The sequence below is a fragment of the Colossoma macropomum genome, unplaced genomic scaffold (genome assembly GCF_904425465.1).
Source record: "Colossoma macropomum unplaced genomic scaffold, Colossoma_macropomum, whole genome shotgun sequence".
Taxonomy (NCBI): domain Eukaryota; kingdom Metazoa; phylum Chordata; class Actinopteri; order Characiformes; family Serrasalmidae; genus Colossoma; species Colossoma macropomum.
In genome coordinates this window covers 4,687,424-4,709,428 of record NW_023494802.1, presented here as the reverse complement: position 1 = coordinate 4,709,428, position 22,005 = coordinate 4,687,424, and the positions used below count along the sequence as shown (strand labels likewise).

Genomic DNA, 22,005 nt, shown 5'->3' with positions numbered 1-22,005 from the left:
AGAGACCAGACAACCAGATGGTGAGGCAGTGGCGCAGTGAAAAAGGCTCCACAAGGCTTCGTGTTTTGAGTCTGGATGAAGAACCAATAGACTTGGACGTAGCACTTCACTGGGCCACCACAAGTGGTAAACACCACCACTGCCTCCCAACCCACTTACAATGGCAACCTTGAAAAGCAGCAGTGGCTGTTTAACTGCCCTATTGTGAGTGAATAAAAACTGACCATGTAATAGACTGCACTTCTGAATAACTACATGGGCCAAACTTAAAGTACAGCATATTTATAAAGCTGTCCTGCTGAATACTTTGTGTCAGCAGCTACAGAAAACTGCCTTTTTTCTATTTGCATAACCTGCCTTAGTCCAAAGAGAGCCAGTTTAAGATGGATCAAACATGGGATGGCATTTATTTATGGTCTTTTCTTCATTTCACATCTAATGCTTTACCCCCCTTTTGTACAGGTCACTGTAAATGCTTATTAAACGATTTTATGTCGCTTTCATGTTTTCAAATATTCTCTCACGAAAATAATCAGTATCTGTTATACAAATCCATCTTACAGCTAAGCTATAGGCTAAAAAATACTAATATAACTACCAAGCTAGCTAACATTAGTGTAACTCTCACCTTGTAAAAAGTGATTCTCTCTTTATTTAGCACAAAATGAACAACAGAGACAAGGCTTTTACCCTTTTAGCACCAAAAAAAATAGCTGAACTGAGGTATCTAGCGCTACATAGATGGCTAACTTTAGCTTTTAGCATGTTGTCCTCCTCATCTGAGGAGTCTTTTCTGTCATTTGAGTAATCCATTCTCTCCATTGTAATGATGAGCTAAAGACAGTTATTACAGTTGTACAGCTGCCATAAGATATTCAGCTTAGCAGTAACATTATCTGCCTTTCTTTTTCATTCACCAGCTAAAAAAAAAAAAGAAAAATCAAAACAGTCTACCAGTCCTGACTGCTAACCTAGCCGCTAAGCTATAGGCTAAAAAAAAGAACCCAATATAACAACTACCAAGCTAGCATTAGTGTAACTCTTATCTTGTAAACAGTGATTCTCTCTTTATTTAGCACAAAATGGACAACAGAGACAAGGCTTTTACCCTTTTAGCCCTCCAAAAATAGCCATACTGAGGTATCGAGCACTACATAGCTTGCTAACTTTAGCTTTTAGCGTGTTGTCCTCCTCATCTGAGGAGTCTTTTTTGTCGTTTGAGTAATCCATTCTCTCCATTGTAATGATGAGCTAAAGACCGTTACTACAGTTATACAGCTTACATAAGATATTCAGCTTAGTAGTAACAGTATCTGCCTTCCTTTTGCCAGCTAAAAAATAATGAAAAAATCAAAACAGTCCACCCCAGAGCAGTTACAGTGCTAAAGTTCCTCCCACCTTCCTCCCAAATTACAAAAAGGGGCTTTCCTTGTCTTTAAACCCAAAAATCTCACTCTCCATGTGGTAATCTGATATATGGCTAAATATGTACATATCACTGTTAAATTGCTAAAATGTAAACAAAGTCATTCAGAGTGGTTTGGCATGAAATACTCCTTTCTAGAGAAACTTGCCAAGTCAGACTTGTTCACAGTGGTGATGATAGGAACCAGACATCTGAAGTGTTCAGTCCATCCCTCAAAAAGGCTATGAATACGCAGTCTAATGTCTGAGACATTGCTTTCTGGTAGTTTTGAGACGTCTTTGTACTTTTTAAAATACATTCATGACAGAACAATCATCCAGAGCAAAATAGTTCCCAAAGAGGTTCACTGGTCATTTCGGTTTCTTTATAATGAACCATTTCACATCAAACCACCCTGAATGACTTTGATGATTGTCAGTTATGGAGTTATGCAGAAATTAAAAAAAAATTGGTGGAATTCCTCTTTAAGATGTAATAAGTCTGGGAATTTGAGGTGTTTATTTGATGATTAAATTCGTTTCGAGTAAGAGAAACAGCTTAACCGAAAACTGTGTTATGTTTAAAAAGACAGAAAAGTGTTTAGAACCTAAACATTTTGATGTACAGTGCGTGAATGGGTCGATCCCTTTGCCTTGAAAAGGAGAGGCATCAAGCTCATGTGTGAACACTCAAAGATGACACTGACCTCTGCTAGAAGAGACACAGGGCTCTCTTTTTTCAGTTTAAGTGAAAGGGAAACCTTGGGCACTTGATTGCCTCAGGCATATTTACTCAGTGTGTGCAGCTGTTTACTCTTGTCATAATCCATTCGCAGAACTGATGAAGTGTAAGGTGTTTCCAAAATGCCAAGTTGACACAAGGAAGTTTGGCTATATGCAAAACATCTCAGTCCTCCAGCCTTTTCTCTGTCTTCTTTCTGCATTTAAATTATTATTACCTTTTGTTTTTTATGACTACTGAAAATGAAGACAAAAAATGTAGTTATATTACTTGACATAGTCTGCCAAAGTATGACAGCATATGACTTTTGCTACAGCATGTTTATATCAATGTTATGTCTCAGAGTTGAAGTAAAGTCTTCATATTTACTGCTGATGGATATTATGTATGATGGTATTTAGCCTAATGCTTCTAATTTGATGTGATCTTTTCCACTTTGCTGATTAAAAGACTTATGATGCTAAGTCACAGTGAAGAGCAGCCACATCATGCAGGTCACAAGCCAAAAAGACCTTCGCAGAAGTTTTAAAAACAGTGCTATAGGACCACACACAACCCCTACTCATTATTCAGTTCTTCATCTTAAGATTTATTATGAACTACTGTAAACTATATGTTAATTATTATCCAAGTAACATGCAAGTTATCAAGTAATCATAAAGGTTTAAAATCAACCTAAAATTATAACCGACGCTTTTTACCTTGTTAGTTTACGCTCCTGGACATTTTAACCAATTTATGTCCAAAGGTTTGAAGAAATACAATAAGAAAATTGGCCACAGTTTTCTTTCTGGTCGACAATAATTGCTTAAATTTGGTGTCAGGCCACTTTGTGGCATTGCCTATCCAACCAACATCTGCATGTTTTAATCACCCTCATGTTTACCATCTTTAATATTAACCAAAGTTGGAAAATTGGAATTTCAGAAATTAATTTCAGAGAACAATATATTGCTGTAATTTGCTGTAAAAGTGTCATCAGCTTCACGTAATTTTCATCCATGCATGCATGTGTGCATATATTGCACATTTTTAAATGAAAGAAAGAGAGAAATGGTGGACTGAAGGGAACTGCTCAACTGTTCTACTATAGAATGGCTTGAAACTGACATGCATTGACATCAATTGAATTCTCCTACACAGTATACAATGATATGTATGTATGTGTGTGTATAGTTTTTATTTTGTGATGATAATTAAAATGTTGATATGGATTGTTGAGATATTGGCCTATTTTTTCAGTTTATGAGAAATTATGAAATTGAGATATTGTGACCAAATAAATATGTAAAATTTACACACATAAACACTTTTAAACCAAAGTCCCTAAAAAGTACAATAAGAAAGTCAGATGCTGTAGCCAGACCAATATCAATTTTAGTTTTTAGGTTTGTGAAAGCCGAGTGAAGCTGCAAGGACAGCTGTGAAAAGGAAATAAAAAAAAATCCCAGTATGAAAATAAAAAATGAGTCGTCATATCATCCAGTTTAAAAGACTAAATCAACTTGAAATCAACTTGAAACGCTATTGCTTCTGAGTTTTGTTTCCATCATCATGCACCAGCAGGTGGGGAAAATAATATTAACCAATAACATGTTTCACCTCCCACCACCCCACCTGTAATGGAAAGAAAACACTGAGAAGGGTCTGGCTCAGAGACCCTCCCCAGCTCTGTTTGTCACTTGGAAAGGAATAAAATGCATTATGATTTCGCCTTCACTTTGAATTTAAGGGGTTGAAAACATAGTGGGGTTTATTTCGGCTGTAACGATACGTTTTCACGTTTGATATGATTTTCAATAACAACATAAGCCCCTATAATAGCAACCTTTAGAATTATAACAGACTTGACTCAAAAAGTCCAGCCTTTTGAGTGTGGGTGTGTTTATAGCATGAGCTTCACCCCCTCCACACCAATTTCACTCTGAAAGGCTGTATCCAGATGCCTGGCTTTAATGATTGGCAGTGGTTTGCATGAAAGATGGCAAATGAGAGAAACTTCAAAGAGAGTGAGGGGTAATAAAGTTTTATATTCCTATACATTTTCTCTACATTTTCAATACTCTACTGAAATCATCACAGCCTTAGGGTTTGGAGTTTGTACCGTGTGTCAGCCGTTACTGGTCCATCACTTCTTTGTTTAAATCTACTAGGCTTTAAAATGAGCTATTTTTAATTGAAACACTTCACTTAAGATGAATATCTAAGGGTAAGCTATCACAGTGTGAGTGAGTGCTGTTTCAGAACAGATTTGTTACAGTATTGGATTACATTCATTCTTATATTTCTTATATTCAATTCTTGTGTTTTTTAATTTATTTATTTTATTTTATTTTATTTTTTTTTTTGCTGATATTAGTGTAATACTAATACCTGTTATTGAATCAGCACCATCCAAAGCAATAAACAATCCTGAAAACGTATTATCCTACACTTACGAGCATCAGAGAGAAAGCATCACTAACTAGCACATCTCTGAAATTTGTCTGTTTCTGCTCAATTCATTTGTTAAGATGTAAACAAAGATGTGGTTTGATGTAAAAAGTTTCACTGTAGAGAAGCTCAGATTTGTTTGCAGTGAAACTAGAGGTTGTGATGTTGACCACTTAAATATAGCCATTTTATTTACTATCCAGAACCATCAGTGAACCTTCTGAGTTTTTATATATAATGTTGATAACAATAATAATAATTCACATCAAACCACTCTGAATGACTGTTTACATCTTAAGGATTGGTGGTGCAATTGGTGCAATTGCCATTTAAACCCCACAATGACAGCATATTTGTGTCTTTGCACTGTTTCTTCAGAAATAATGCATCAGTTCATCAACACATTATGAACAACTAAGCCCTTTTTGAGCTGGATTAGTTTTACTTCGGGAGGTGCTGTAATGTGATAAGTGATGAGAACTGTGGTTTTAATCCACTATAAATCTGCAGTGTTCTTAGATTTAACGAGTCCATAAGTAATATTTAAAAAAAAAACACTCAGTAATAATAGACTTGTTTGAAGTGATCTCACAGTAGTTTAATAACAAAACCTAATAGATAGTGACATCTTATTTTTGGTGACTAAAAGACTTAGGCTAACTGTTCTGATGGAGTTTGACTATGCACAAATTACTGTAATTTAAAACATTTTTGATGTTGGCCTACTTAGAAGGAGAAGGAAAATGAAAGATCTTAAAGTCAGTTTCGCTGAGCAGTGCGATTTCCGTCTTGTTGGGCAGTATGTAAGTTGAATGATCCGGCTTTACTAGCTTAAAGCTATTCTATGTGGCGTTTACTGAAAGTGTCTGTTGTTTGTTTGGGTTCATTCCATTTTAATCTTAATGCTAGTGTGAATTTCCAGGCTACAGCATTTCAACCAGGGGTATCTGGAGTTATTTTAGAGAAGTTCCACAGAAATCGGCCATTCAAATCCCTGACAGATTACATTACTGGACCTTCTGTGGTAAGCAGGGCTTAACCCCTTAAATCGCCAGGGTCCACTGGCAGGTACAAAGTTTTATTACAGTTATATATCCTAACAGCTCCACTAGTTTGCATTGAGGGCCCTGTAATTACTGAATAATAAGCCTTACTGTGTAAGAAGCCTAGGATTTTAAGGGATTAGAAATGTGACTCTTCCCTTGAAAAAAACAGAGCACACACACTTTTCTTTTCTCAACAAACTTGTTTTGTTCTCCCAAACTAATATATTGCAATAGTGACATCAGCACAACAACGTAAATTCAGGTTTTCAGCGCTAACTGACCATCGTCATCGTCACAACCATCCTCATGTTTCGTTTTTTTCAGCTTCGTCTTTATGCATATTTAAATGAACGTTATGTCATATTAAGATGAACAGGCACTACACCAGTAAGGAGATCAAATTACATCACTAACTATTAACATACATACATCCTCTAGACTGCTAAAGTAGTAATTTTTTCACGACAGAAGCCATCGTCCCCTTCGTATGCATAAAGAGCAGATCGACATAAAAAAAAGCATTTACATGTACACGTTTCGTTACTGTCTCAACTTAGTTAGGTTTTTGTCTCTACTCAACACAGTTGTACAGTTACAATAGAATATAATCTTTAAATTACATCATCATATACAAATAGGACGGCGTGGACCACACGCATTTATACAGGTATGGTACATAGACAGTTTCATTGCAATCAAAATAAAAGTAACACAATATGGTTCCTATAGAGCGTAACATTATTCAGGATTTTCTTCATCTTCGTTACTTTTGTCATTTAACATTTACAAGTATGACACTATGTATTGTTTTGGTGTTGCATTTTTTGTCACTTTTTTGACTTTTTTTGTTTCTATACATCAACACAACTCATACACACTGGATATAATAAAGATGTTTTATATTATTCCCCAACACATCAGTCCCCTGTATTACGTGGTGTCTGTTTAGGTGTGTATTACTGGATTTTCATTTTTGCTAGGCTGGACAGCTTATATCGATACAAATCATGTAAAAGCTGGTGGTGGGATTTCTCCTGTTATTACAGAAACTTGGCTATTCACGTTACGTCCAAACATCTACAAATCTTCATGTATTCCTAAACGTGGTAGTGTCCTCTGATCACTGGTCACACTATAATTTGGATTCGCTACTCTGGATTGGGAACAAACTGGCCATTGAATGCTCCCAAAGTATTATCCCAGCACTGACCTCCAGCGTACATGCTGATATGCGACGAGACCGGTTTCAAGAGTGGGTTTAATGATGTGTTAGTGTATAAGATATTAGATGGACACTGGTTCGTTTTGAACCTCATACTCCACTTGGACGGGTGCAGTTTCACCAGACAAGGTACCACATGTTCACTGTGTAGACACCACTGACCAGGATATTCAGCATTATTAATGCGTATAGTGAGTCAGAGCTAAGCAGCAGGGTAATCTGTCCATATACGGGACGAAGCCAGTACATTTTATATTAAATGCATGACGCGCAATGCATGAACAGATAGTGCCAGGTGAGTAGCTCTTTTGCGCACAGGAGGCCGTGAACAACCCAAAAAAAACTACATTCATGTCAATAAGGTGTGGAAAAGTGAGCATGAATGAAGGAAGGAACAAACAAGCCCAGGGCCCTTTCATCGCTCTAGGCCCCCAGATGCAAATGAGATGTGGTTACAGAACCTTTCTCTGAGGTTCTGAGTAAACAGTCTCTGAGCAGTCCTCTCGGCATATACACAGAAAAGTAAATAGATGTGGACAAACTGTTTGCTCATGTCAGAACGAATGGGATGATGGTGGTGGTGGTGGTGTTTGTGATGATGCAATGAGGAGATAACGACGGATAGATAGTTTCAGGTTTCTCCGCTTCCTGGTTTGAGGTTGAGATCCAGCTGTCCCACACTGCCCCCTCTGAGGCGGTGGCCACTGTGAGCATTGCATCCAGTTATAAATGGCCTGAGGAAATCCAGGGGCTTTGCATGTTGCATAGCACATGCTGCTATGCGCAAAGGACACAGACATCAAGAGAACAATACTAGAACAGATTACACTGACTAGGTGAACAGGGAAAGTGGAAAAGAGGAATGATGGGGTGTGTTTTTTTTCCTGTTTTCATAAGACCGGATGCTTTAATGCACACTGACTCTGCTACATAAAGATTTTCACCTCAAATAAACACAATGCATCGGTCTGGGCCACATGCGTGTTCATTTGGACGATGTATTGATATGAGTGACTTACACGGACATTTCATGAAAGCTGCACATAATTCATATCCACAAAAAAAGAACATGTCAAAATGTATCCCTGCACTTGCATATGGTTGGGTCATTTATAGATGAGTATATGTGTATTGTAAATATACTACGATAATGTTTCTCAATATATCGTGTATGATCTTCCCACCCTCGCAGACCGGAGGCCTATATACTGCGTAAATATATATTTTTTAACATTACTAAGACTCTTTTTTTGTTTTTAGACAAAGACTGCTTAGCGCATTTTGTTGGGCAAAGTATGTGTTGCTCTTAAAAGTCTCTGGCTTCACGCCGGGCTATTAGATCAGACAATCGGAGCTGCCTCCAATGGTGTGTCCTCCTCGTGTGATTAGATTTCCTCAACGTAATTGGCTGGGTATAAGCCCGTCCGGCCGTTGTCCAGGCGGCCCCTGCACCAGCCCTGGTCGTCCTCCTCCTCGATCTTCATCAGCTCGTCTCCTGTGGAGAAAAGAAAAAGTGAAACTTGTCTTGGTTTACTGAATATCAGAACTAATTATGTGTTAATAATGTGTTAATAATGTGTTAACAGGATAAATTGCTAATACCACTAACTGTTTTATTTCTGTTAATGTATTTTCCTAGACTGACACAAAAAAAGCACAGCTGCTGTATACACTGTATGTTGCTATGCCTGACTCTGCAGTTTGGTTCTTTCTTTCAAATATAGCTATTAAATGGTAAGTTCTGTTGATGGCTCTATTGATAAAACCAGTCGTTTGCAGCCACTGCAATGCTGCGAATTTTCTCAGTGAAGTATACTAAGTCAAAAGAGTCATTTACAAGCAAAACTCTCCACTGATAGTGGCAATACTAGTAATATGAGTAACATTAGAGAACTACAGGTAAATCAGTGAGCAGCAAAATAACAACAGCAGAAGCTGTTTTTTGATTAATTTGAAATTTTGATTAATTACATTTACAGAAATGTTTTTTTTTTGATAAAACAAGTTCATTCAAATCATCAAATAAACTAAACGTAATAATTAGAACATGCTTTTTGTCTCCAGTGATATCTGTAGGAATGCTGCAAATAATGGGACTCATTCACTAATATCTTCCTAAGTTTCTTCTTAAATTTGTTTTTAAGAAAGGTCCTAAGAAAAAGTCTACATCAGATTCATGACGTGTTCTTAAACCACAGAATTGTTCACACCTTTGTGGTGTTGAATGTGTGTAGATTCTGTTCTTACCACAGAACAAATCTCAAACAAGAGAACATTGGTGATTGTCAGAATCTTCGGGAAAACTGTGCAAGTAGGTTTTAAGAAGACATTTCTTCTTAAAAACGGTTGGTGAATAAGGCCCAATGGTTAAAAGCAAACTGGTACTCACCAGTTTCCATTCATTGCTGGCCACATTAGAATTTCTGGATGAAATACCCCTTTGGGCAGCAGCTGTCCAGGGACCAATTATACCATCTAACCACAACAATCTCAGCTTCCTGTGGACTAGCAGCTCTTTGTTTTGTAGCTGACCCTGTTATCACTGTGACTCAGTCCTTCTGTAGAAACTGCTCATTACACTGTACTCTGGCCAGGATCTTGAGTCAGTAGCGCAGTATAGCTGTTCCACTTTCCACTGGACTGGGTCACTTCACAGCAGCTGTATATTTCATTTTAAAATAACCCTGTTCAATATTTTTTTAAGATTTAATCCCTTAAATGGCCAAACTTTTACCATATACTTCTATAACCTAAGACTAACTCAACCAGTTTGCACTGTCGTCCGTGTAGTTACTGAATAATAAGCCTTAGTATGTAACAAGCCCAGGATTTTAAGGTGTTAACTAACTGTGCAATACAAATCATGGCAAAGCTAATGTTTGCTTGTTTTGCTAATAGAGTCAACTCTCCTGCTAATGTTAACCATGAAAGGACTTGTTCTCTGAGCAGGCTCTGCTAAAGATGCATTAACATTATTAAATTAACATCACTGATTTATTGTTATGATTGTTATGCTAGCATTACAGGTTAACATGCACTTTACATTAGCTGTATACTTTACCTGCTTTGAAGCTTAGCTCGTCCTGTTCCTGTCCTTCATAGTCATACAGCGCCCGCACTCTCACGCCTCCCCTGTTGTCATCCTCGAACGAGTTGGCACCGCCGTTGGTTTCGTTGCCCGAGAATCCAGCAGGTTGTTCATCATCTGACCATTCTGCAGAGTAGGCCTGGTTCTTATCATAGCTGCTCACACTGCAGGGAGAAACAAGGGGACATGCTAAACATGGTAATTAATAGTAATACAAAGTAAAGCTACATTTATGTCATCACACTCTACAGAATCCACTGAGAGTTACAATGTCTAGAACTTGGACCCAAAACCAATTATTTGATAAGGCAGCAATCTCAGTGAATGTTGTGCAAGACTTACATTACAAAAACATATAAACACCAAGACAGAATTTACAAGACAACCCATACAGCACAAGAATATATGTACATATATTTGTTCACATTCAAAATATATGTGCAATATATTATATTGGCATATATTGCACATGTATGTTGAATGTCAACTGACATTTTGATGTCTTAGCATTAAAATGTCAAAGTGGAAAAACATATGTGCATATATTTGTCCACATCCAAAATATATGTGCAATATATACCAATATATTTTATGTCTTAGCAGCAGAATGCCAAAAGTAGAAAAATATATGTACATATATTTGTTCACATTCAAAGTATATGTGCAATATATGCCAATATATGTGATGTCTTAGCATCAGAATGCCAAATTTAGAAAAATACAGGGTGATTCAAAAACATTCATCTGATTTCAAAGTTCCATATTTTACAACTGTGAGGCGCCTAGGAACCAGTCACATACCAACTGAAACAGGGGGTCATAGAGTTTCTGAATGTCACCGGAAGATGGCTCCCTTCAGCTCCCTTCAGTGACACCCGACATGCTCAATCGAGTATGGGATGAATTTGACTATCGCGTTGATGTCCGTACAGCTGGAGGACGTCATATTGAGCGCTTGTAAAATTACATAATAAACTTTATGCTCAATTAAACCATTTACAATTTACTGCATTGTTCTGTAATGATTTACAAGTGAAATAAATCATTTTGAAATCGAATGAATCTTTTCACCCTGTATATGTACATATGTCGTCACATCCAAAATATATGTGCAATATAAGCCAGTATTTACATTTAAGGTGTGTCTTATGTGATGTCTTATGAACTAGAATGCCAAATGCAGAAAAAATATATGTACATATAATTCTTCACATCCAAAATATATACCAATATATTTCAATATAACAGCTTAGCACAAAAAAAATCAAATGTAGAAAAATACATGTATTTTGTCATATACAAAATATATGTGCCATATTGTGTCTCAAGTCTATTTAAGTGACAAAGAAATAGTAATGGTCGTGTGGGAAACCAGGCTTTAAGCCCCACTTAAGACAGGACATTGTGTCATTTTGTAGTATTGAAACATAAACCTGTGTGACATTTATGTAGACGTGAAGATATTATATGTAGATTAAATATATTAAATATATGTATTTTTAATGTGCACTTACATGTCAGCAACATATGTAAATATATTTCAGAATTATATTACAGATGTGCTGGATATGACTGACATTATATTACAGATGTTACTGGATATGACTGACATTCTCATACCCAGATATGCTTTCACTGACAGTATCTTTCTTTGCAAGAGTTTGATTGGCTGCGAATCAGACTTTAAACAAAAAGGGCATTAATTAATGAAGATGACTTCCCAATGCATGTATGTTGGTCACTGCTAATGGGTTAACCTTAAGAAGTCAGGTTACTACTAGCATTTCGCTATACTAATTCAAATGTTGTGCAGTATTGAAACACATAAAAGAGCATTAGGTGGTCAGAATACAAAAAAAAACGGTTACAGTAGCAGGAAAACGGGCAGCATAAACATGGCAAATATATTATAAATAAAAATACTTCATATGCAGTGGTGGATCTAGAAAATTATTACCAATAGCAAAACAACTCTCCTCTTAAAGCTACAAACACCCACCCCACAGCGAGGTGGAAGCCAACGGCGTTCAGAAATTTTGGAGTGGTATCTGGGATTGCCAAATTTCAGCCAGATTTCAGGGAGGACACTGGCCACTCCATTAAAACTGTGCATGTTCATATGAATTAATACACTTTATTAATTCACACTTTAGTCACTGCTTGTGATACTTGTGACTCCTAAGCTTTAATGTTGGCACTGCTTGAATTCAGTTCCAGCATGAGTAAACAGTGCTGAATTGAGAATGAAAAGTTAAGGTCCTTAGGTTGTCTTACCTGCCACGGTCACCTGGCTGTCCACCGTGTTCTGTACTGGGCGTAGCAGGAGCCACTCCATCCGGCTTCTTCTTCTCCCTCTTGGCCACTGCGTTAGTGGCGTCAGGGTTATACTCCTTAGACAAGCAGAGCATAAAAAAGTCATAAACCCTGGCATCATGCAGTGTCACTGAATGTATTATTTAGCCTGGGGAAATTAAACAAGGCCCCGTCTGCCTCTCTGAGCATTTTTGCAAAACATTGCATCAGGACATTTTAGCACTATGCAAGACTATTTCAGACAAGTGAGTTTCCGCTGAGCACTGTTCAAAAGTTTCACATTAATATTTTCAGTAGTTTAAAACTAATTAAGTTGTAGATAAGTGTATATAATTATTCTTACATGTCCTGTTCAACATCACAGGTTTCATATAATTAGTAGGATTTTACTCAGCTGTAAATGAAGGGTTGCAAAACAAATTATTGACCATCTTCAAGATTTTCTTTACTGATATTTGCTGAAGGAAGTGGGCTTTACACATACAAGAAATATTAACGCTATGTTATGATTTATGCCACCACCTTTAGTAGAGAAATAAAAATGTGTTTTCCTTTAAAGTCTGTTGTTATTCTTTTCAAAAACCCTTATTTTTGTAGCAAATTGTTTACATTTTTCTACAAATGGATATACAGTATTTCGCAATCAATCTCTTTAAATGAAGAAATGCTGGTGTCCAGAAAGGTGAACAGAGATTTAGAAGATTGTAAAATGACTGAGAAAGCTGTAGAACATCGAGAATCAGGTTACATCCAGAATTCAACATAATTCAAAAGCAGAGATCACAATTTCAATACTGAAAAAAGGCTGAAAGCTGGTGATGCTGTACTTAAAAAATATTTTAAAAATGTACTCAATATCTTTGAAACACCATAATTATCCCAAGTGTTAAATCAGCTAAGGCCAATCAAGTCAAACAAAAGAGAACGATTTGTGTTGTTAAAGGTCTCAGGGTATTTCCACCTGGAATGAGACATATATTTATCCCACATTACTCAACTTTTTTGACAATTTCATGTATTCAAATGATAACTTTCAGTTGAATCAATGTTTTGAAAGTTAGTTTAGTTTGTTGCCATTAGCAGCTGGAGAGATTCACAGGAGACAAGATTTTATTGGCTCCTGGCTCCATCTATTTGCCTATTGTGCGTATCTTCCCCCTTGCTTTACTTACCGCCTCTGTGTTGTCTTTCCTTCTAGCTTATCTTTTTCTGGGTTCCTGCTTACAATCTGTATTTCGGTTAATTAACTAACCTTATTGTTGGCTGCAGGAGTAAATTAGCACATTCTCTATAGCTGAGTGTGCCACAATTTGTTAATTTCTATGTTAAATTTAGCAAATAAACAGTAATTGTGTATTAATATGTGCGCAAGTGTGCTCTCTGTAGAGAATGCATTAATATATTTTCACATTTTCATATTTTCTGTTCTTTCAGAAAAACAACAAAACATGTCATTTGATCAGGGGTGCCCAAAAAATTGCATATGACTGTAATATGACTGATAATTACATGATATTATTTATTATTTAATAAATTCTTATTTCTTGAAATATTGAATAAAATGTCTAAAAATAAGGAAGTGACTCCAAACTTTTTAACACTAGTATATACTGTATATGACGATATAAAATGGTTTCACAGAGGAATATGTAAGCAGGGATTGGTTTTGAATTATCTTTTATGCTCTTTTGCTTTTATAAGTATATTTCCTGAAACTGCATGTAGAAAACAGAGCGGTTTCAACCAGCTCTAGCCCTTTTCCTCCATATCTGATATTTTTCTAAACTTCAACCTTACCAAGAAGCAGTATGTGACCCATAGTGCGTTACTGATGTTACAATAACATTGAGGGCAGGTAAGGGGTAAAGGGCTGTGTACCTCAAACTGGGGCCAGTTCATATGCATGCCGGGGCCGTGGTTGTTGCTGAACCACTTCAGATCATCCTGCGTGCTGACAGCAAGGATGGTGCGTTCAAGTTCACGGTACACTGTGGAATAGCTGTAAAAACCCACACACACAGACATGCTGGTAAGGAATCATACATGACAGGTGCAACAATAAAGGAATAACAACCAATTTTCTGGACATAGTTCATCCCTAGATTTTAGATTGTATTAGATTGTTTTTCAATGAAGAATTTACAGTATTGTGCAAAAGCCAGAGACCACCATTCATTTATTTCATTTCCAGTCAAAACAGCCATTGATAACAAATTATTCATTTTTCAGGAGATATTTCTGAGAAGATTAGATATGAGATCATTCAAAAAATGACTAAAAGCTAAAGAATTGGACTCCTAACAACCATCTGCATGACCTAGTGAACACCAAAACTGTCCCCATCAGATAAACAGCACATAAAGCTTATATCTTTGAGAGAGAGAAGAAAATCAAGCTGCTTCAGATCTGAAAACATCCACAGGTGTTTCTGTCCATTCTTCCACTGTGGGAAGACAACTCAGCGTTATGAGTCTGAAAGGATGTGTAGCTGTCAAGAAGCTTCACTGAGAAAAGAAAATAGACAAAACAATGGACTGTCCACTCCAGAGTCCAGACCTCCCTGAATGTGTTTGGGAGTACTTGGATCGTAAGAAGCAGAAAACGCAACCAATTTCTAAGACTGAACTTTGTAGAAAAAATATCCCTGCAGATATTTTGAAAAACTAAAAGCAGGTCTGGAAGCGGTAATAAAGAACATGAAAACAATAAATGCTGAAACTTTTGACATTTGATATCTGATATTCTGATATTTGGTGAGGTTTCTGTGTAATTGTCTGTTAAATATATTTTTCTGTTTTTTAATCTGAGGCTGAAAAAATAAATAATTTGTACTTAATGACCAGTTTAAATGGAAACTAAATCAATCTGTGGTGGTCTCTGACATTTGCACAGCATGGTATATGTATATCATATATCATATCTCTTATCATGTTAGAGCCTCTGATGTAAATTATAGTAAAAAACAAACAAACAAACATTTTGCATTATGTCACTGTATTTATATCTTCAAATCTCTGCCCCCTCACCTTAAAGCACCTTCCTACTTCCCTCCTGGTTGTTATGACTTCCTCTCTGAGATTAGTGTAGGGATAGATTAGACTGACCTTTGGTTCTCGGTGAGGTTGAGGTGGCGTTTGATGTCCAGCAGCACCTCTTTAAGGAAGGTAAGTCTCTTCACTTCGTGCTGCTGGCACTGGTCAAACACCTGCTCCATGCACTCCATGTATTGCGGCTGGCACTTCCCCAACTCCTCTAGAGACTTCTCATACTTCTCCTTGGCCTATAACACACAGAAACACATATTTACAGATCCTGTCATATTAATGCATTCTGCCTTCTTCCCTATAAGAAATCAATCACTAAGATGTAAACAAAGTAATTGGGATTGGTTTGATGTGAAATGCTCCATTCTAGAGAACTGTGCAGTGGTGGTCTGAAGAGTTTAATGCCTCTGAAAGCTCCCTCACAGAAAGTTGTTACATGAAATTGTTATGAATATGCTAGCTGGTGCCTGAGAAGTTGTTTTACAGTTGTTTTGAGAAAATTTTGGCCAAAATGTATTTTTGTAAAATCTGTTCTCAGTGGAGAGGTACATGAACATTATGGTACATAAACCACACAAACAATTTACATGGGCCTCAAAGAAAAAGATAAAATACAAGAAAATGTAGGACACGGACCCTTTAAATATAGCCATGTGTTAATAGTGAGCTTGCAGTTTAAAAAATTAAATATGGTCATTCTGATAAAACCTTTGGCATTACATGAGAGAGAGAGAGAGAGAGAGAGAGAGAGAGAGAGAGAGAGAGAGAGAGAGAGAGAGAGAGAGAGGAGCACTTTTAAACTTATGTTCCTTTTCAAACATTGTCTCATTTTGCCTGTGTGATCTTTCTTTCAGGCACTGACTGATGTGTATTTAAAGACCAAAAGATCTGTGTGCTTAGCCTCATGCAGGATGTAATAGGCGTTTAATAATTCAGCAGAACGAGACTGATCTCTTCATCTTCAGTTCAAACACATTAACACTTTACATGATACAATTTCCTCCCCATCAAAATGATTCATGGCCACCAGAGATACAAAGAAAGCAGTTGTGTCTGCTGAGGAATGTCCAGTAAGGCGTCACGCTGTGAATCTTCCATTCTACCACATCCCAAAAGTGTTCTACTGGATTCAATTCCGGTGACTGGGAAGACCACTGAAGAACACTGAACTCATTGTGATGTTCATGAAACCAGTTTGAGACGGCTTTTGCTTTGTGACGGTGCATAATCATGGTGGAAGTAGCCATCAGTAGATGGTATATTGTGGCCATGAAGGGATGTAAATGGTCAAATAGGCTGCATTCAAATTGATTGGTATTAAGAAGCCTAAAGTGTGATAAGAACTACCTCCACGAGCCTGGACTGTTCACACAAGGCAGGTTAGGTCCATGGATTCATGCATGTTGACGCCAAATTCCGCTGTTACCCCCCTCTCAATTCGAACCCTGGCATTAGCTTTAGCTTTGCTAGACTGTAAACTTACCTGAAACTCTCAGTTAAATGAAAAGTGGTCTGATAAAATCATTCTATTCATTTTGCTCTCATTAGCCTCAACACATTCGCTGACAAAAGAAAGTTACTATGAGCTCTTCAGATATCTATAATGAACTCTCTCCTTCACAAATAAGTTTGTTGCCGACGTAATCTGTTCCTCACCTGTCAACTCTCCGCAAATAGAGATTTCTAATCCACCCAATGAGATTAACCACTGCACAACTCAAAATCTGTCACCTAGACTGGTCTTAAATAGTACTGAGTTAATTTTGTTTATTCTAAGTGTGATCAGTGTATTTCTGATGCACCGTGTCTTAAAGCAGCTACATAGTGGAGAAACGATCTGCATTTTTCACACAAGTGTATGAATCTTTGAAGACCACGTGTAATGAAACCAAAAAGATTTCATCAGCTTCTTAACCAGGGGTGTCAATCTGAGCTCCATCCAGGTCACAGCTCTGCAGACTTTAACGCTCCTCATTAAAATCAACTCATCAGCTAATTAACAAGGCCTTTATGAGCCTTGAAGTGGGAAAGTGCTAATCTCTACAGAGCTGTGACCTGCAAAGAACCCAGTTTGACACTCTGTTCCTTAAACCCTAAACTCTAAGGGTCTGTTTGTAGGACCATATTTTGTTCCTCACTCTCATAATTACAGAACTTGCAGATTAGTTTCACAGAAGTTACCACATAATATATACTAGTTACTGAAAGATTAATAACAGATTAAAAAAAAGTTTAAGGGTAAACCTAACCAATCACAGCTTTAACTACGACAGAGAGCTGTGGTGATTATTTCATGACTCAACATGTCAATCATTTACCCCTATCCTCCTTGAGCTCAGAGGCAGATCTAAGAATTGGATTTGAAACTTAATTGGCCTAAATCCTAAACATTATTACAAATGAAAATTTAAAAATAACCCATTTTCACTGTGCCGTGGAAATAAAAGCAAATTTATTTAGTACTATATCCCAGTATTAAAATGTAAACAAACTACAAAAATGATGTAGTCAAAGTATTTGTCTTTTACTTTGGCTTTGGCTGAATTGTGAACTGTGCCAAACTAATGTATTTATGCTATTTGATCACCTGGCACTCACTCAAATCTCACAATGCCATGGCTACCCCACACAAATTTTGTGTCCCACCTTGACCGCCTCGGTCAAAAAGCTCTGGATCTGCCGCTGCTTGAGCTCTTTCTCACCTTCTGCACGTCCTGTTTGCACTTCTCTGTTTTCTCATGGAGCTTTTTCTGCTGGTCAGGGGTGACGGACGCCTCGGCCTTGCTGTTAGCCTCTCGCGAGGCCGCCAGCTTCTCCTCCTTACAGGCCATGTGGTATGTCTTCTTAGCAGTCTCCATCTGCACACATACACACAGCATTCAAATTCAAACCACTCGCATGATGAATGAAATCCCATTACATTTGACTGTAAATTACATTTGGAAGGAAATTAAACGAATAAAAGGTGGTCTCTGACTTTTACACAGTACCATACATTAAATTAAGAATGACTTTTCCTTCTTAACAACATTTTCCTACAATAGTAATGATATGTTTAATAGTAGTTCTTTCTATAATAACAGAACCAAATGTACATCAGGAACTGCTTTTGAAGAACTGAATTCACCACATAACCTACTTTTAGAGCAAAAAAACGCTCCCAAAATGGCCCTTAACCTCATACTGCTGGTCTCCTGTGTGCTGGTTACTAAACGAAGAGTCTATTAGAACTGAAAAGCAGACCCAATGACTGGTGTCAGCTGTGCATCAGTCGAGCATTATCCACTCAGGGTTCCCCTTCATAAGCTAAAGCTAATACCTAACCTGTACGCTGCCCTTCCACAGACACAGCTGTACATTTAAAGCTGTGTCACTGTGTTATTGATTTAGATACATGGGTCAATTCAGAGGACACTCGTAGTGCAGATTACTCCCCTGCTGTTTTCAGGTGAAGTCTGGCTTAGGTGTATTTGGGGAAAAACACAACATTCAGAAAAAAGAAAAAGCAATAATTCTTTCCACACGGCTCATGTACGCAGTACATTTAACATTAGCAAGTACATCCCTTGCATAATTACATAACATCAACTAATGGTCTACAACCTAACACTAAGAAACTCAAATATGCTAAGCTTGTACTATTAGTGAAAATTCCAGCTACTGCAATGTTTTTAGCACTCTATTACCAAAGAGAGCCTTATAGCTAGCTATGAAAATATAGGTAGCATAACCACGGAAATGGGTGTACAGTAACCATGGAAATGGGCATCACGCAACCATAGAAAAGGAAGTAGCACAACCATAGTAATGAATGTAGCGTAAACATGGTGGTGAATGTAGCATAGCCACTGAAAAGGATGTAGCGTAATCATGGAAATCAGTAACCATGAAAATAGATGGAAATGGATGTAGCAAAACAATGGAAATGGATGTAGAGAAGCCAAGAAAATGGAAATTAAGGTAATTTAACTATGTAAATGGGTGTACAGTAACCATGGAAATCACATGATATTGAAATGGATGTAGCACAACCATGGTGATGAATGTAGCATAAACATGGCAACATGGCAGTGTAACTAAGAAAATGGGTGCAATGTAAACATAGATTTGGATGTCGCAAAACCTAATGCTAAATGGATGTATGTATGTAGCACTATAAACATGGAAATGAAGGTAGTGTAACCATAGGAATAGGTGTAGCAAAACCATAGGAATGACTGTAGAATAACTACTGACATGGGTGTAGTGTCTTAAATGTAACATTGGACATAGCATAATCATGAAAATGAACATAATATAACTACAGAAGTTGATGTAGCATAGCCAGTATCAGTGGCTTAGTTCTATGCTCTACTTCAGATGGATTTTTATCCATCAACTCATGTCATAAGTCTATGTCTATTATCCAGATGACAACAGCTGGGCAGGAAGAGTGAATGAGGGGTTTACCCCAGTTGTAACTAAGCCTGTGCATACCTCTTTAAGTTTCTTGGCCCAGGGTTTCTGCGCCTTCTTGAAGCCCTCTTCTGCCTCTTTGGCCTCCTTGAAGCCACCCATCATCTGTTTGTGGTAGGAGTCTTTCTGCCAGTTCTTCACCTTCTCTACGTCTTCATTCAACAGGCCGTTCTTTACCTCCTGATGAAGCTCACTCACTTTATCTGCCTCCGTCATCACAGCCAGCCAGGCCCGCTCCGTAGAGCCGTACTGAGGCCCTGCAGTCAGCAGACACACAGATACACATAAAAACGCAGGTTATTTTGATGTATTTATATTTAAATAGCAGAAAATAAGAGATCAATTTAATGTGAAGGTGAATAATATCACAATGCCATTTGCATCTACATTAAATGCGTAAACTAATGCATGTATAAATATAGAAACCTCAGTAGATTTGTGTCTGGGCTGTTCTAGATGTGAAAGATGTGCTGACCTTTTTCGATAAGTTGCCTCCATCTCTTGGACCATTCGGTTAACTGCTGACTGTACGCCTTTTCAATCTTGGCACGTTCCTGAAGGCAGTTCATGAGATCATTGCAGAGTCGATGGCCGTCGTCAATTCTCTTGACGGCACGCTTGTAATTTCCCACCTGCGCAAAACGGAAAAAGATGCACTCAAAGCGGTTGCTTGACTTCACAGTAATGCGCCTTATTGATCAACATGATTCTAGAGTCATCTGTCTTTTTTAGTGGTCATCATTCATAATAAGTCATTGTCAGATCAATTTAGGTCAGTGTGGACCTGCAGGGAGGTCAGAGATGGCTGAGAAAACTCAATTTTCAAGGACTTACTGTGGCAGAAGAAAAGTACTAATATATCTACATTTGTGAAAAAAGACATTTAATGCAAACATGTCTATTTCCCTAATCAAAAGACATAATCTGCATAATCTTAATCAACAAAGATACGATTAGCAGAATTTGACTTAAAGGGGAATTTCAATGATTTTTCGAAAAATTGTACAGAATTAAATGGATTAATAAAGACATAAACAGTCATTCAGTGTGATTTGGTCTGAAATGCTACACTGTAGAGAAACTATTCATGTTTTTTGTCTTGCACTCTTATAGTACAGGGTGAACCCAAAGTTTGAGTTTGAGTTTGTATCACCACTCATCACCAATTTTTGCTGGCCACCATTGCAACATTTACACTGCAATTTTTGCATCACCATGGCAACATTTACATAGCTATTTTTGCATCACCATGGCAACTTTCACACAGCAATTTTTGCATCACCATGGCAATATTTAAATGGTAACTGTTACATCACCATGACAACTTTTATGCAGCATTTTTTTGTATCACCATGGCAACATTTACATGGCTGCATGCTGCCATTGGTTGTGCATTATCTAAGTTTTTTTTTTAAACCAATTATGCAATAAGGCACAAAACAGTGTTTTTTCAATGTCAATATATAAACACAGCCTGACACTGTCTCTGCAGTGAGCAGGGCTGGACTTTTCACTAAGCTAAAGTGGGCAGCTGCCTAGGGTCCCCAGGAGCCAAGGACTACACATTAGTAGAAGTGGTTAGTAACTAATTATATTCATAATTATTTCAGTAAAATTTTGATGGATTTGTACTTTCAAATGATAACAATTTTATTTCAAGTCAGGTATATTAAGTGAAAGTGATTCTAGTTTTGCTAAATTATATTTTATTTATTATTATTTAGTTTCTAATTCCTTTTTAGGGACATCATGTTATTCCGTTGTGTTGGTTCAGCTCTTGGACTGCTTTACTGTTACACCACTCACTTTGGAACTGTAGCATTTTATTTTAGACCAAAAAGAGAAGAACTTAGTCTAAATTAAATTCTCAGTTCCTATGCTGATAGATGTCATATATACTCGACGTTGCACAGCAGTTCTATAGGGGAACTCAGTACTGCCGGAATTTCTGGACCACAGACTTTTAAGTCAAGAAGTAGCTCAGCTACTTCTACTTCAATAATTATTTTAATTATTTTAACTTTATAGATTTAGGCTAATCACTTAGATATATGCCAATGTTTTGATGTTAAATAACCTACACTGAAACATAAACATGTTATATGCTGATATAGATATTCTTTTTAATACTGTCAATAACTTGAGCTGCAGTAGGTCCTAATGTAGACTATAGCTTAGCATAGCAAAGAAGAAAAGAAAATGAGAAAATTGCAGTCAGCTTCAGCTATTCATCCCAGACATCTATTCCTAGAGCTCTA

The 22,005-nt window shown here is 37.2% G+C and overlaps 1 protein-coding gene across 4 annotated transcripts in view; it reads right to left on the bottom strand.

The window, feature by feature from the left end:
* Positions 1-5,805: 5,805 nt before the first annotated feature.
* LOC118822534 (protein kinase C and casein kinase substrate in neurons protein 1-like) overlaps positions 5,806-22,005 on the bottom strand; it is a 73,393-nt gene continuing 57,193 nt past the window's right edge. For 3 of the 4 annotated variants that reach the window (XM_036591633.1, XM_036591635.1, XM_036591634.1), the window contains 8 exons: positions 20,223-20,379; positions 19,769-20,004; positions 17,995-18,150; positions 15,353-15,528; positions 14,127-14,247; positions 12,210-12,325; positions 9,909-10,099; positions 5,806-8,342 (listed from right to left, as the gene is read on the bottom strand). In XM_036591633.1, coding sequence (XP_036447526.1) covers positions 8,233-8,342; positions 9,909-10,099; positions 12,210-12,325; positions 14,127-14,247; positions 15,353-15,528; positions 17,995-18,150; positions 19,769-20,004; positions 20,223-20,379 — 1,263 coding nt within the window. In that variant the 3' untranslated portion in view covers positions 5,806-8,232. Of the gene's footprint in view, positions 8,343-9,908; positions 10,100-12,209; positions 12,326-14,126; positions 14,248-15,352; positions 15,529-17,994; positions 18,151-19,768; positions 20,007-20,222; positions 20,380-22,005 lie in introns of all 4 variants that reach the window. The other variant, XM_036591636.1, reaches the window with a different exon arrangement.